Source organism: Nothoprocta perdicaria, unplaced genomic scaffold (assembly GCF_003342845.1).
Source record: "Nothoprocta perdicaria isolate Ctin4 unplaced genomic scaffold, notPer1 scaffold_151, whole genome shotgun sequence".
NCBI classification, from domain to species: domain Eukaryota; kingdom Metazoa; phylum Chordata; class Aves; order Tinamiformes; family Tinamidae; genus Nothoprocta; species Nothoprocta perdicaria.
Window position 1 is genome coordinate 793449 of NW_020454661.1, and position 16515 is coordinate 809963.

The 16515-nt window shown below is 40.7% G+C and overlaps 1 protein-coding gene across 1 annotated transcript in view; it reads right to left on the bottom strand.

The window, feature by feature from the left end:
• Positions 1-367: 367 nt before the first annotated feature.
• Positions 368-16515, bottom strand: part of CTDP1 (CTD phosphatase subunit 1) — a 96755-nt gene continuing 80607 nt past the window's right edge. The window contains exon 13 of the mRNA XM_026034894.1: positions 368-1388. Coding sequence (XP_025890679.1) covers positions 1247-1388 — 142 coding nt within the window. The 3' untranslated portion in view covers positions 368-1246. The remainder of the gene's footprint in view (positions 1389-16515) is intronic.

Here is a 16515-nt window from a genome sequence, read left to right on the forward strand (position 1 = left end):
GCAGGAGAAGCGACGGAGARGAAACCCCAGCGCCAGCCTCACAAGCTCAGTGTCACTGCAGTAACTCACAACACACTTCAGCAACACCTTGGAGCTCAGGCAAAGAGATCCTGGAAAATGTCAGAATTCAATAGCCAAATGCCCAAGAAAAGGCATTTTTAAGCCAGCGTTTCTCTTCTTTGGCTCAGTCACTGCCCAAGCCTGAAATTCYGCAGCTGCTTCCAATACATTTTTTTTCCCCCCCATGCAGAGCAAAGGAAGGATATTAAGGAAAGGAGTCTTGTGTTTGACACTGCTGATACGGACTTTGGGGATGCAGGAAAGGGAAACCAGAACTTACAAAATGGGTTTTTATTAAATGAAAGAAAATCTGTTCTGTGGGTCAAATATGAAATAGAATATACAAAAACTTTACATCAGGTCTCTTGTCAAAGAAATTAAATCCTATGGAGACTGAAGTAGCACTCATTCTTTCCAAGAACAACACAAATGGGTGAATATCCTTCTTATGGCAGCACGGGGTGTATCACACAGTCTGCTTTGCTAAATTTCCAGGTTACAGAGAAGAAAAGTTAAAAATCTAAACTGTTTCCCAAATAACCCAGCTACTCCACAAAGARACTTAAAAACATGAGTTTTGATCATTATGTATTCTTTTAGAAGCAAATGACAGGTAAGTCAAGTGCAGAGTTCACAAAGCTTGCATATCACATTCTCTGTTTCTATACAAATATAAATTGTTCTTTTTTTTTTTTTAACTTTAAAAATCCTTTTATATTTTGATAGCTTTTATTTGTGGAAAAGGATGACCAGATGATCCTGCTGTGATACCCAAACAATTCCATCTCTTTTATCTCCTTCTCTCTTTTGAAGACTGCTACCCCCCAAACCACGGACTGCAATACTTTAAAAAAACTTGCTGTATGTTTTTTCACAAATCTTTGCATTACTGTCCTGTATACGATGGTTCTGCAGAGCTCATAACATGTCTTTGGCATAGCACACCACGTCCCATTTAATACTTTTTTTTTCCTTTAAAAAAGTATATTTTCCTTTAGTAAAACACCTTAAAAACATCTACTTCYGATTTTGTAAAATAATGTGTCACCTCTTGTGTTGCTTTGCAAAATATACACACACGTTTTGGAAAAAAAACCACTGAGAACTGACATACGGGACTCATCTGAAGTCTGCGCTGTTTATGAGAAGTAAAACATAATTACAAATCCTCTGSCCTGGGTGAAGGTCACATGAAGTCGTTCAGTTCAGCCTCAAGCGCTGCTGCCATCTCATCCGCCTCGGAGCTGCTGCCCTCCTCGTCCTCGTTGCTCGACTCCTTGCTGGATTCACTGGCACCGTCATCTTCCTCCAGCTTGCGCTTGTGGCCCCTGCGGGAGGGAACGGAGACGCGGTGAGCGGGAGCACCTGCCTGCTCTCCTCAGACGCCCCGCTCGGCTCTATTCCTCCCGTTCTCTGATGGGAGAAAGCAGCACAGAGCCCCTAACGGTCTCCTAACTTTGGGGTTTTTTTTTTCTTTTTGCCTCAGATCTAGACAAACAAGCAAATGAGTTATTTGTCATAAGGTAAAAATCACTTGAAAATGAACTGCATTCCTTAATTGCTGTTAGGTACCGTCAGCTGCGCGTACAAAAAACAAAGTGCTGTTAATTTATTGTTCCCATTCTTTTGAACTAGAAATCAAAATGAAGTATAATACTATTTGAAAAAGGMGTCATTTCACGTTCTTCTCATATTCTAAAAGAAAAAAACACCCTATCCCATCAATACTGGGAATGGAGTTATCAAAGTACATTACGCTTCTGTAACACTTTGAACTTCACAAATTTCCTTTTTCAAAAAAGGAAAATAAAACCTTAATCGATCAACCTAATCGAGACGCTTGAATATACTAACGAAGCAGCAAGTGAACAGGCAGCACTGAACTCTGTTAGCCTTACAGGAGACACGAGACAGCAGGTATACACTGTAGTGATCAAGGACCAAATGACCAAAACCCAGCCTGCCGGAGCCCACACGGCCTCGAACGCCCTGAGCATCCCCAGACGGAGCCGCCCGACGGCTCCGGGCGGCAGCTCTGCGCAGYCCGGGAGGGGAGGAGGCGAAGCTACTTGCCCACCCTTCAGACTGCTGATATGAAGAGATCTGTTAATAGAGGATCCCAGAACGGTTGAGGTTGGGAGGGACCTGTAGAGATCATCCAGTCCTACCCCCTGCTCCAGCAGGGACACCCAGAGCAGGGGCACAGGGCGGCATCCAGGCGGGTTTGGAAGATCTCCAGAGCAGGAGACTCCACAGCCTCCCTGGGCAGCCTGKGCCAGGGCTCTGGCACCCTCACAGGGAAGATGCTGCTCTTCCCATGCGGATGGAAGTGCCTGKGTTTCAACTTTCACCACCTCTGATTTCCCATCCAGGGGCTCTCTCCGTGGGAGGCTGTTCTTCCCGCGGGAGCACAGCAGAGTCTCGCAAGGCGCCTCCGTGCCCCGCAGGTCTCTGCACCACCTCCCGATTCCCGGGCTGCCGCACGCGGGAGTCTCCTCCTTCCCTTTCACACAACACATGGCTGCTGTTTCGTCGCTTTGCGCTAGTGCTGCTGGTCTGGACAACAAAATCCCGCTGTCTCCGGGGAATTACGCACCGTCTGAACAGGCACCTCGTGTGCACCATGCTCCTGCTTGCAAAACATTCCTAAGCAATAGCTAATGCTCCAGCTGGAGCATATCCATAAGCAAAAGATTCTGGATTTGCTGCATCCTAAAAATCTCTTTTCTCTGCCAAGAGGGAATTTTATATCAGAAAAATACTTCTGGGGTAAAAGTTGAGACTTTTCACTGCAATGAATTCTTAATGATTTGCAGAAAGCCTTTAAAAAAAAAAAAAGAGTCCTTGATCATTTGATGGATATTCAAAAATAGGGAAGGATGCACAAAGCTGCTCCCTCTTAGATAAACTGTCCTTTCCACTGTCAGATGGGGCTTCATTAAAAGAGAATAGATACACAATTACAGTAATGAAAGACTAATAAAATGATCTTGTATCCTCTGGCTAAAAGGCTRGAGAATAATTAGATCCCTTCCCTTGTACAAGTGTAGAGAACCAGCACAGGGCAACCAAGAGCGCTGATAAACACAGACTTGAACGGTGTGTATCCAAAACAGCAAAKATGAAGACTTCAACTCGTGAGCTTCTAAACAGATCTGAAGCACAAGGCACTTAGATGTATTTATACAGAAAGGTTTTTGCTGCTATTCCTCAGATATATTAGTGGTTTCCCTGCAGCTTACCTTAGCACACAGTCCAGACAAGAAGCACACAGACTAAAAAATGCCCAGGAGGAAGAAATTCCAGCCCATGGCCATTAACATCTATACAAATGAGTGTAGCTTGAGTTTCACACGCTCGCTTGATGATTACCTCAGCCTTCAGAGAGACCGCCCTCTTTCAGTCATTAATGACACTATTAGCTGCAGAAAAGGAAGCTGGAAATTAAAGAAAGCTGCAAAAGTCTTACTCGGTGTAAGAAGAAAAAAGTTGTGCTCAATCTGAGCTGACTGAGTAGTGGATGAGGACGACACACTTTGCAATAACCAAGAAATAAAGAAAAAATTTATAGTACAACGGTCACAGTTAAAACATTCCCCTGCATCTCTTCACACCAGTGAAGAGATACAATCTGTATATACACCTATGAAACATTTTATATATGTTTTACAACATTACATCTGTTCAAAGCTGTAATATTATACCTACTGAAAAACAAACCCAACAATCTCCCAGGAATGTGGCACACATCACACCGAACTGCAGGTTATGTGCTAAGGAACGCGGCAGCACCGGCAGCCTCTTGGAATCAGCCCAGACACTGTAATTTTAAGGATACCTGAATTGACAACAAAGATTCAGTAGAGAAAAGGTTTGTGAAGAAACATGTATCTCAATGTCAGGTCATTATTTCCTAGCGAGAAACTACTCATTTACTAATTAAACCAAAGGCTAGCAAAAAGATTAATTTCTGCAATAAAACCATCTTTTTATATAAAGCTACTGCAGAGCAACTCAACTGCAGTAAGACACAAAACACAGGGACCCAAGTTACTCAGCGTAACCAGGTAAAGAAAGGCTGGGGATCCACTCTACAAAAAGGCATTTTGAGAAGTTTCCAGGGACAATCCGGACACGTTTCTATCTCGCCCGCGGCTGTACTGAGCAGTACTTTTGGAAACATGGAAGATGGACTGCAAACCATTTTGCTAGTCCTTGGTCATGAGAAAAGCCCGTAACGACAGCACTATCCCTCGCAATATGAACATTTCCTTCCTTCCTCACAGGAAAAGACACYGACAGCAGCAAAAAGGAAAATTCTGCAAACATCAAGACTTCTGCTATAAAAAATGAAAAATTGCCCCATRCATCTATATCTCTCACTAAGATATAGAGATTCAATGTTTGCGTAATTGAAAGCGCAACTTTACAGATACTCAAAAAGGGTTTAAATGGGTGTTAGGAAATCAAACACAAACCTAATGCCAATAGAAGGACGCAGACAGAACATCAATAAAATGAGGCTGCATCTTTTTTACTTGCAAAATCAGAAAAATCAGATACCACCATCTGAACTGTTATCTTCAGAGAAAAGCAGCACATCCCCATGGCAGTGTATTAACATAGCAATTTTACATGTGTATTTTCTCCCTTATTCTATGTGCACTCCTCCTTATTTCAMGTTTCCAAGTGCACACCACTTTTAAGTCAAAAAGTTAGCCAAATGCAGAGTTCCTTCCCAATATTTAGACAAAATGATTGAGCAGTAGATTGTAGACATCCATTAGCTTGCTTTGTATTTTAAAACTTAACTTTGCTTTACTCCTACTGACCAACAAATTCATGGAAAATAACCCAATATTTCAAACTTCATATACAAATAATTACAAATAAACTTTCCAAAAGTCTGAACTTTGCTAGATCTTCAGTTATCTTACAGTCAGATGAAAAACTCATATAATTCATATTTTCTTTGTGCTTGTATTATATCTTTTCCCTTCCTAATAATCAGTCCTAGAAAGTCKCCTGTTTGTGAGATTTCACACCACAAATTTCCTTGTCTGGGTCCAACGCTCATCACAAATACTCTGAAGTTGTAATTCTAAAGCCTCCTTAAAAAAAAAAAAAAGAAAAAAAGAAAAACAATACCAATACCAATTAGAAGTGGTATTCTTATTTAAAAGAAAGTTGCATTTTAAAAATATAGATATTTAAATAAATTATTGGTAATGACAAATTCACTCTGATATTAAAAGTAAAGGCATTTGTAAGTATGCACACAAAAAGGTGATTTCATCTATGCAGTGGCAATGAGAAATCCACTGAGCAGWATCCATCCGAAGGGACAAGAGCAGGAGACACATTGCAGAGCTGCAGCAGAGTGTGGTGGAGGCATGTGACAAACAAAACAGGGAAAAATATTTTAAATCAAGATTTATTCCGCTCTAGATCTGCTAAAGTGAATCACTAAATTATGATTACGAAGTACAACTGTGAGCTGAATAAAAACTCCACTCTTCCATTTATATTTAGTTGACTGACAGGGCTACAAAGAAGAAAACAGTGAAGATGACCTAGTATTTGTCACTTCCACTATTGCAAGGYTTCAATTTACAATTCACTGAAAATAAATAATGCCGGGGGAAAAATAAATGCTATTAATTGGAAAGCAGATTGCGTCAGGTCTGTTTTGCATGTAAATGGCAACCTTTTAAGAAATACAATGCTATATTAGCATAGAAACATCCAATAAGCAAAAGAACTAAAAGTGAAATGTACTTCCAGACCTTTTCTTTTTTAAACTACCACTTCAAAAACCTGCAGATATATATATATAAATATATATAATATATATTAATAATATATAATATATTATTCTATCTGTATTTTTACTTTTGCCTCAGATTCAGAGCCTCCATAGCCCCTACCCGTGCTCTGCYGAGAGGGAAGCTTCTCCATTGGAGCAAACCGGGCCTGCTTTCCTTCCAGAGCTCCACTCCAAGGCGAGCGAAGCAGCGGAGCCAACGCGCCTCATGTTTTGGGAAGGAGCAACCTGCAGCTTGGGCTTTGGCAGGCCGGGCTTCCAGCGGCGCCCGGTTCGGCCCAGCTGCTCCGTGCGGGAAGACGCGCGGCGGCCGTTGCTGCGGCTCCGCGCGGCCCGGCTGGCGAGGGCGCCTCTCCCCGCGGCCGGTGCACGGAGTCAGGGGCTCCGCCATGGAACAGGCTGTGGAGTCTCCTTCTCTGGAGATCTTCCCAACCCGCCTGGATGCCGCCCTGTGCCCCGTGCTCCGGGTGGCCCTGCTGGAGCGGGGGGTTGGACTCRACCGTCTCGAGAGGTCCCTTCCAACCGCAGCATCCTGTGATTCTGTGACACAAACAGCCCGCAGAAACAACCCCATCCCGGCTGCCAGCTGGAGCATCCGTGTTAGGAAGCACATGCCAGAAAAGTGGCATCTACTCACGTCCTATTGCAGCCCCATTTAAACTGCGTGGCAGCTTCAGCGACTTCCTGCTTTAGAGCTCGGAGCATCTGGACGCTGCCCTAACAGCAAGAAAACATTCCAGAAACTTTTTAAATTGTTTAAAAAAGCAGCTTTATAGGTCTCGGAAATATATACTCTGATGTATATCAAACAGACTTAAATTATTTTTGAAACCAGAAAGTTGCAAAAAAAAAAATCCACAGATTAATACAGTATGTCAAAAATACTATTCTGTATATTTTGCTAAAATTTCCCACTGGACAAGGTTGCATTTTTTTTGATATTTAGAGTAACAGGAAAGTTTGATTACTGGTTTCCTTTCCCACCAGCTAATTGAAAAATATTATTTCTTGCCTGACATATTTGAAAAACAAACACAGTAGCAATAAAGCTTTAAAATTAAAGACTATTAATTTTCAGTGCACTGCAATAACTACATTGGATACAACAACTGAAGAGCTGAATCTATGATTTTGCTTGTACTGCTAAATCATGGATAGGCAAACTATGCCTCTAAAATATTACTAGCCATTTTATTAGCTTTATGTTGTTTCAAAATAATCATGTGGATGCTATAAGAAAATACTTACAACATGCAATATTGAACGTTTCTTCAGAAGAAAAATGTGACAGCGGCAGTTTTATATYATATAACAAGTGATCTTGTCACCGATTTGTAAGAGACAGCAGAAAACTAAATATCCTTGTCAATATGCAGAAYGCCAGGTTGTTATCAGACAATTTTGCAATGGAAAAACGTACAGGTGCATTCTGGCACAATCTCTTTATCCTAATTTAAACAGATACCACGACCTGTTCTCCTTTCCTGGACACCCAGCCTTTCCCTCTTCTAAACTACCGCATCTGAAATAACCTCCTGACAGGGCAGTAAGGCAGTATTCAGAAAAAAACACATGTCAATCAAGAAGAATATATTTCTTTTYAAAGGTAAAACAGACTTTTTTCTGTTTGAATCAACTTCATTCTCCATCTAGTTTACAAATATTACCCATCCTAAGAGCATATGTCTTTAAGCTTGTGCCTTTAAGCTRGAATTGGAAATAAAACTATACGGGTCCACAAACATACAAAGCCTACAGAACGGAATCACAGCTCTGAAGACCCAGCTTTGCATTCTAGCAAAACCTCTACTAATACCCAATTTTACTGTTATTGAAAGGACACAGGTTATCAAATCTTACGTGATCTGCCTCCAAAGGGACGTGCTTAAGGAAAGGTTCTTGCTGATCAGAGAAGGACAGAGCACTGCCACTGCCACCTGCGCTCATTCTGCTCCTCGACCCACTGGACTGTTGACGTATTTGCACCCCCTTGGATGAGATCACGACCTGCACGACTCCCTTAGGCCACCTGCTACGTCTGTAACAGTGTAAACCTCTAAAAATCTCTCACCCTCCTSTGCAGCACCTGTAACTGTGTCTAGGAGGGTCATTTATAGCCCACAGAGATTTGGGGTAGCTCTGAGAAGTCACAATGGGAGAAATCAAAGATCAGCCAAAAACAGAGCAAGCGTGAAGCCTTCACCGGTGCTTTCAGATACTCCAGAGCAGCTCTGCTTGGCTTTGGCTTGAAAACGTCCATTGGAAGTTGTATCACCTAATTGCTGTTACAGCAAGTACTGTAGTAGACAGCATTAGATATCGATGAAGATTAATGTTCTGTGTTTCATGTCTAATCACCAGATATCTAAATACAAGTGAATACAYTTTTCCAAAAGAAAAGCGCACAATAGAAATTTTGAAGTGAAAAATGTGAAGATTTAGTGGGCAAATCATAACTATGAAAAGGCATATTACATTAAGCAATCGTAAAACAAAAAGCATTTGATTTCTTTTGAAAAAGTCAAATATCCGCCCTTTCTATCAATATAACTGAGTACAAGCAAAGTAGTGCTTAGAATCTACCTCCTTTTCAACCTTGCTAATATCAGCCAAATACTGCAAACCACCTTCGAAATAAAATTAATTCAGCACATTACAACTAAAGATGCAATAAAGCTTTAATATGCTGGGCTAGCACGGGGGCAGGAAACAGAATCTGGTATCACTGGCTTAAATACTCTGTGGATCCCACACAAGCCGTGTAACAGCGCAGGGGTCCGTGCACCTGCCCACGGGAAGCGTGCTTTGCCATCCAAGGCACTCTGAATATATATCTCTCTAGATAATGAAAGAAACAACCTTGGAATACAAAGGTATTTTGAAGTAGTTTGAGGAAAACCTCACTCTAGAAGACATCTGTACACAGAGGAAGAACATAGAGAAAAAGAAAGAAACTGTCTTCAAAACTGCTTGTATGTAGATGCCTGTAGATCTCTAATCCTACAGAGGACACCTAAGAAGARAAAGAATAATGACACTTTTTCTGAATTTGGTTAAGTTACTTCTATCTGAAAAAAAGAAGGAAAAAAGAAAAGGCAATATAATGGTGGATTACCTGTGTGATGAAGATTTTTATTGTCTGCAACTACTAATTCTAAACCTGTATTTCTTCCCTCAGGCAGCTGCTTTGTAAGTTAAATATTCACAGATTAGCTCGTACACACACACACACACACACACACACACACACACACACACGCATATATATGTTAACCCATACATGTTATAGGTTATACCAAGTTATCTAGAATATTGAAGTGATTTTGTCAAAGTTTTTAACTCTGCTCTGAATTGTTCTTCCATCACTTTGCCACTGTTTTCACTACATTACTGAGACTGAAATGGAAATAGCTTAAAAAAATCCTTCTATGATGTTCATTCATTGAGAAGTTTTTGCTTTGATCACAAGAACATCAACTAAGAACATCTCCATTTCACCCTGGAGCCTCAAAGTCTAATCACATCACCCACTCTGTGCGGACACTGGCATCGTCTCAGTGGAAACGTGGAAGACTCCTAATTCCTTTGAAAGGTAACACTTGGTCACTTACTCCAGAGGAAACACACACATGCTCTTCCCACGCTGGTATATCCTCAAAAGAAATCCACCTGTACAAGTTTGTTCCTGCTAAATCATCTTCCCCACTTTCCCAGATGACTGAAACTTGACAGTCCTCCAGGCCAGTGCTCTGTTGCCTGCCTGACTGTGCAGGAAAGTGCTTCAGTCCTCCAGGCCAGGAAGAGCTATCCGAGCTAGCGCGATTCCTCCAGGCCAGGAAGAGCTATCCGAGCTAGCGCGATTCCTCCAGGCCAGGAAGAGCTATCCGAGCTATCTGCTCATCTCCTGCTCAGCGTCAAGGAGCTGTCACAGGGAGCTGGTGACTCTCCTGTACCGGGCGGCACATGGGAGCGAGATTGCCCCCTCCATTTTATAAGGTCTATGCAAGTCAGCATAGTATCTTTAAAAGAGACCGTGCTATTTGCCATTAACTGCAGTATTAACTGCAGGCTGAACAGGCCTACACTGACAAAAACTGGACCTTGGTGTTACCAGATCACTAAGAGCTGTGGGTTTTGATTCAGATCTGAAGGGCTTATGCCAACCTATCTGCCAAGTTGCACACGGTATTTACAGCAATGGTTTTTACAGCAGTGGCAGTAAGACGACGTCAGCTTTAAGTCAGGTCTACTGACTGCCAACTCTTGATCCAACGCACAGCCAGCCCTCTACTTTATTCCATCAGTTTTATTCTATTTTCTTGAATAAACCTGAACTAGCAAAAACCAGTATATATTTGATCTGCACCTTTCAGTGTCTCTTTTTTTCTCTCAACTTTTTTTTTGAATACACTGTCCTAAAACCAGCTACAGCCTTTCCTGTACATTTAATGGGGCAAACTTCTGAGAAGTGGGACCTTTCATATCAATTATCAATCCACAGTAACAAGGTACTATCGAGTTTGCTCTTACCATGTGGTACCTGGCACCAGCTCATATATGTATATACAACGTGTGACTGGCAAGTTACATAGCTATATGCATACATGGTATGTAGATGTACAGAGGCATTTCTCTGGGCTCTGAATACCTCTTGTGCCACTGAAAAAGTCACTATGCTTCAAGCAACTGAACAAAATTTAGACCCCAACAGATTACTCTCCCTCTTTTTATTATSAGACAAGGAGAAAGCAGGACAAGAGCAGAGTCTGACATGCCAGGCAGGGACTTGGCTGGAGGAAAGACYCAGCTCTACCTCGCATGAGTAAGGAAATGAAAGTCACCTTGCAGGACCTCTCCAAGCCAGCTCTAAGGCCACGCCAAGGCTGAACTGCCTGAAACGAGGACCAGCCCAAAAGGTGCCACTCTCCTAGGCAGCTGCACAGCCGGGATCTCTTSGGGGGTTACTGCACGTGTGAAACAGAGAAGCAGCCTGGCCAGGAGGCAACAGCTTGTGGTCAATTCTGGCTCCTCCAATTCCACTCCTGAGGGAATGTGGAGCACTAAAAATCTTCTTACGAGGCTTAGAGATACTGCCATTCCAGCTAACAGACTGATACTGAGGTAAACTCAAGTGTAATATATGTATTACATACATAATATCTAGCTATGTTATACACATATATTACAAACACATTACATATGTAGCTACATATCATTGAAGTGATTTGTATCTTTTATATTATTACTCTTGATTGTGTCTACAGGCTCTACAGATTGTCTGCCTACTGTGACTATTTTTATTAGCTTTTAACTTAATATTGGTTATYTCATCACTTCTTTCCTCTGCCCTTTCTTTCTGCCTTTGCGAAGGCCTTCTCTCAGACTTCACTGTTTCTAAAAGAACTACATTTCTTTTAGACAAGTACCTGATTTTTAGGGAAATTCAGCTGTTCTAGACTAGTGCTGCTTGCAGATCACAAAAAAAACTTACTTTTCATGAGGCTTTAGCCATCCCATTGCCCAGGATGGAAGTTGTTGTTTAATGTCTCTGCATGGATGAAAGGCAGTGACTGCAGAAAATGTTCTACTTCAAATACACTGAAGCATTAATGATAAATTTGAGTGCTTCATCCAGAACTTGTAGGTTATGCAGATTCCCCAAATCATTACAGATGGTAGGAATCAGAGAAATACAAGAATAGCAGCAATTCTGCTAGAAGCTTTAGTGTTTATTAGCACATTTAAAAAGACAAGAATAAAAAACAAGATAAACGCTCTCAGGTCTGAGACCCTACATTATAGCTCCAGATACCAGATTTAACGCTTCTTATAGAATGTGAAGACTATTTAGTGTTAAAATAATTAAGAAAATAATGATGACACCACTTTCCTGACTCTAGTAGCATATGCTCTTTAATTACTATCCTTCCACCGAGATATTAGAATCATTAGCACTTAACCTTAGTAAATCAAAGAAGTTCAAGCCAAGTAATATCAAAACAGACATCAAGAAAAAAAAAAAAAAAGGCACTGACTTCTTAGTTCATTAGTGAAGACTCTCGATATTAAGACAGATTATTTTCAGATTTGTTACTGAAAACATTTAGGATATGAGAAGTTCATGCTATTTTTCACATTTTCAAAGACGCCGCTCCCCACTGCTAGCTACTTAATCACTGGGCCCATTAATAGATGGGTCTCAATATGCATAATCACACGCAATTCAAGTTATATTACCTACACACAAACTCACAATTGGTAAAGAAAATACTATGCTATAGTTGAATATAACTGAAATATCTGAATAACTTCTAGCTTTTTTTAGTTCCAGGGAGTATAAGAAGCTAAGAGCAGATGGCCACTTTCACCAGACTGCATTTCAATCAAAGCATTTTCAAACTTCCCACCTGACCTGGTCTGGAACACACATAGGTATTTTAAACCATCACTTTGCAAGAAAAATATAGTGCCGTCTGCTTCCTGTGCCTTTTAACAACTTGCAGTGATTTGAATCCTCCATATTGTCGAGGGAAATGTGAAGATACCGCAGAAACTTGTTAAAAGTATCTGGCACAACGTCAAGCTACCACTGTTCAGTTTTTTACTGAACAGCAAAAGAAATATTTATAGAACTATAACAGCTTACATTGCTTTTAAAGTAAAATTGATTAGATTTGGGCAAAAGTGTGGGGTACCTTGTTTATTACATCACCAAATGCCAAAGAAAATTGGCAAAAAGCTACATGATATCATGATACCCATATGGAGAGAGATGACTGCTTGGGAAAAACTTTCTCAAAAAAAAAAATAAAAAAGGAAAAAACCCACAAAACTGCTATTTAAGTCTTATAGGCTCGCTTTGAAAAAAAAATCCAGGTTTTGTGCATGTGCATGTTACTAAGAAATGATTAAATTGTTTAGGAATTCTGTGCAAGAAAAGTAATTCAGATGCTTTCTCCAGGAGGACTCATCTTGGGAGAAACCAGTAGAAGCCACTAGTGCCATATTCACTTCCTTCAACATCAGTTATTGGCATCTGCCACATAAGACTTGCAACAAAAGGCATACATTAGTGATAACACCCAACTCTCTTAGCATGAGACCACTATCACAGACCCTACAACAATGCTCGGTGTTTAAAGTGTATAAATACAGCTCTTGTCCCACTCGGTAGTAGGAATGACCATGTAACACATTATAAAGCTGTCCTGAAGTTAACTCGGACTTTAGAGAAGTCCTCAGTTGAAAAAAAGCTAGTTAACTTGGCTAACTTGGCTGGGGCAGGGGGTTTTTGGATTACAAAGTTAGCTTGCTGAAARTCTCAGGGAAGATGCACATCTATTTTAGAGGGGCAAGTGCTGCAATAGAAACTTAGCAACTTGACACTTTCAGCAAACTTGTACAAGCTGTGCACTTGCTTCCTGCAGAAAACACAGAGAAATACCAGACCATTTCAATCTCATGATCTAAATGTGAACCAGCACCTTGGTTTATTTTAGCTCTAGTTAATAGCCTGAACGTGTGAAAGCTTACACTCTCGCTGTTCTCTCTGATGAGGTTTTTTCTCTCCTCAGCCAGTTAATGCATGTGTTTCTCCTTAATTAACAGATAACGTATTACGTGTTTGCAGTAACTCATCAGTTAGCAACTCAAACTGTTTCCAAATCCTTAAGCATCAGCTAGGCAGAAAGCCTGAGATTTTCCCGCAGCAGAYTTCATAGCTCTTGCTGTACATAGATCAACGATGCACGTCTAGGTCCTCAGAAGGACCTCCAGCTTAAGCAGTTGAGTAAGCCTGCCTTTGTTTCCTTTTCAGTTCATCTCTGTCTTTCTGAAGATAACAGACCTAATTGTACCTCATCCTCTTCTTACCAACAGTATTTGTTGAAATCGACTACAGGATTATAGCAAAGAAGCTTCCTTGTCAATAACATAAAAGTTTTTCTGGCMGTGGCAGTCTAATTTCTAAGTTTCTGCCAGGACCAGAGTCAAACTTCTTGTCAACTCACCAACATTATAAGATTATTACCAGTATTATAACAAAAAGACGTTAATGATCTATCTTTGCAATACTTCTGAAGATTTGCATTATTTCTCCCCACAAAATTGTACATTCCAGGMGACCACAGTAAAAACACAAAACAGAAACATCTTCAAGTATCTGGAGATGTTTCATCTGTCTTCATTCTGAATTTGGAAGGCAGTCCCCTGGCAAAGTTCTGGAAAGAGGAGTTCTCATAGACTATTCTAAGTTTCGAGAACAAAATCATATAAAAACCAAGAAGCACAAGCACCCACCAGCTTTCTTTCCAAGTGAAACATTCCCTTTATTCATCTGGACTAGCAAATGTCTAGGTATGTGCCTGTGTTTCTCTGCAGAGAAAAAGCTGTGTTTCTATATATTTCCATGCTGATCTACTGTAACCACCGCTTATCAAACATTCAGATTCACTTTCTCAATATTTTTTTTAACCATTTTCTTTACGTGTAGATTTGCACTGCACTAACGGGAGTAATAAGCAGCTAGAAATGTAACCGTATTTGCAACGTAATTGAACTTGTAGCCGATTCATTTTTAGTATTAGCTTGAAAATTTAGGCTGTTAAATTCATTAACAAGCTTGAAGATATGAATTTCTCACCATCTTAATTGAGTGCTCATATAAAAAAGCCATGCATACATTTAAATTATATAGCTGATTTTACCATTCATCAGTGAAGCTCTTAAGAGTTTAAGCAGAGTTACCACTTGAAATTGTAAAACTAATCARCGTACTACAAGGTCGTATTATCTAAATGATCATAAAGAAAGGATACAAAATTGTGGGTGCTGTCCAGAAATAAGRCTATCAAAAGTGACAAAAATGGGATCCAACCTCCCACATGTAGCAAAGCATAAATGGAGTGATATTCCTGCTGACTCATTTACCCTTGCTGTTGATACTGCATACAGCCAGAAAATAATGGGTACCGTGGCCTATTATTAGAAGGAATCACAGAAATAACACTTATGYGACCACAGTTCTTCTTACTTTCATTCCCGTTTTCTTCCTCTGTGCTATCTGCCACACTATTCCTATACCTCAGTTCATCCTTCAAATGTATTTTCCTTCTGGTGACACTCCCYTTGCTGTCTGTGGATAAACATTGGCTATGTTTGCATTAGATAAGTGACTTAGCTGACCTAGACAGAGCAGCAGACCTCAGCAGGTGCTGAGGATGAGACATCCACAGTATTTGAGTTTGGGGCATTTTACTTTGGGYTCGCTCTAACCTGGTCCTAGGGACCAAAGATGCATTAGAGGCTGGCCCACAGCAGTCAAGTTCCCCGAGCCAACCCTCAGCCTCCTTTCCCATGAGAAAGATTCCAGTTTCTGCACTCTGGGATGCACACCACTGCATTGTAAAGTGGAGAATCAAGTAGRGAACTGTAAAATCACACTGCTGACCTGAACCACAGCTCTAACATAGGCCCAACCTTTAGGTACCACAGCGCTCTTCCACCACTACCACGTATGGCCCCTCCGAGAGCTGTGCACCTGCTACAAACACCGGCTGCTGCTTCACTTCTGACAACTTCCTTCCAGTGCTTACCAGCACCTCTACTGTAATTTCTTCTCCAATTTAATTTCCTATAAATTCAAGAGAAATCCTACATCCACTTAACTCTGGCACTATTAATTTGCTCCATCAAGAATYCCTACTCCTTACTGATTACACCATCATCTATTGTTGGGTGGCTTAGGAAGGCTTTGGAAGGATGACCACTGGGAAATCATTAGAGCTGAGATTAGAGAGGGTAACACGAGAAATGCCCAACAGCTCTAYAGTGAAAATAACCCGAATTTGGTAATAATGGTCTTTATAAACAGAAGGCTATTAGAACTTCACAAAGAGAGCAACAGTTTTCTGTTACACATGGTTATAGTGCTACCTGGTCATGTTGTTAGCACCCTTGGCATATGGCTGACTACGTTAAAGGAATGAAATTATATTCCAAAGCAACTTTATGGCAGATAATGGATCCAAATCCTGCACTCTTTAAGTGACAACCCATCAAACATTCCTGTCATAGCTGAATGACATACAGCAAAAAAGAAGAGAAGATTCTTCAAAGCTACTTTAGAAATAAATTATAGGTCAATTAGTGACATTGCTTCATGCTTTTGCTATTTTCTGAATGCATGGAATAGTTTAAACTATGCTTTATGACTAATGATATTTTAGACTTGACTCTTTCTGCATAAGATCATAATATTTAATTCATTATTCATTAGCTCAGCAGTAGCAGAAAATTAAATACAATATCTATTAATTAAGGACACACAGACCAAGATAACTTCTGTTTAATAAACAAGGAAATTGGCACAGCCCATTTCTATAAAATCCCTCTGGGGAACAGTTTCCCCAATGAGATACTGTAAAAGAGAAAATGAAGAAGAAAAATATTTTCATTTAGATGACAACTTGATTTTTCACTTGTATTAAAGCATTCCAGTCAATATTCTTGAAAAGAAAAGGGCCGCCCGCCAGCCGGGCCCTTCTCCTCAGCGAGCACGAGGCCTCGCAAAGCGCACGGCCGGATAAACGCTGCTCGGCAGCCTTTTTAGACAGGAATTTCTTCCCAGTGGG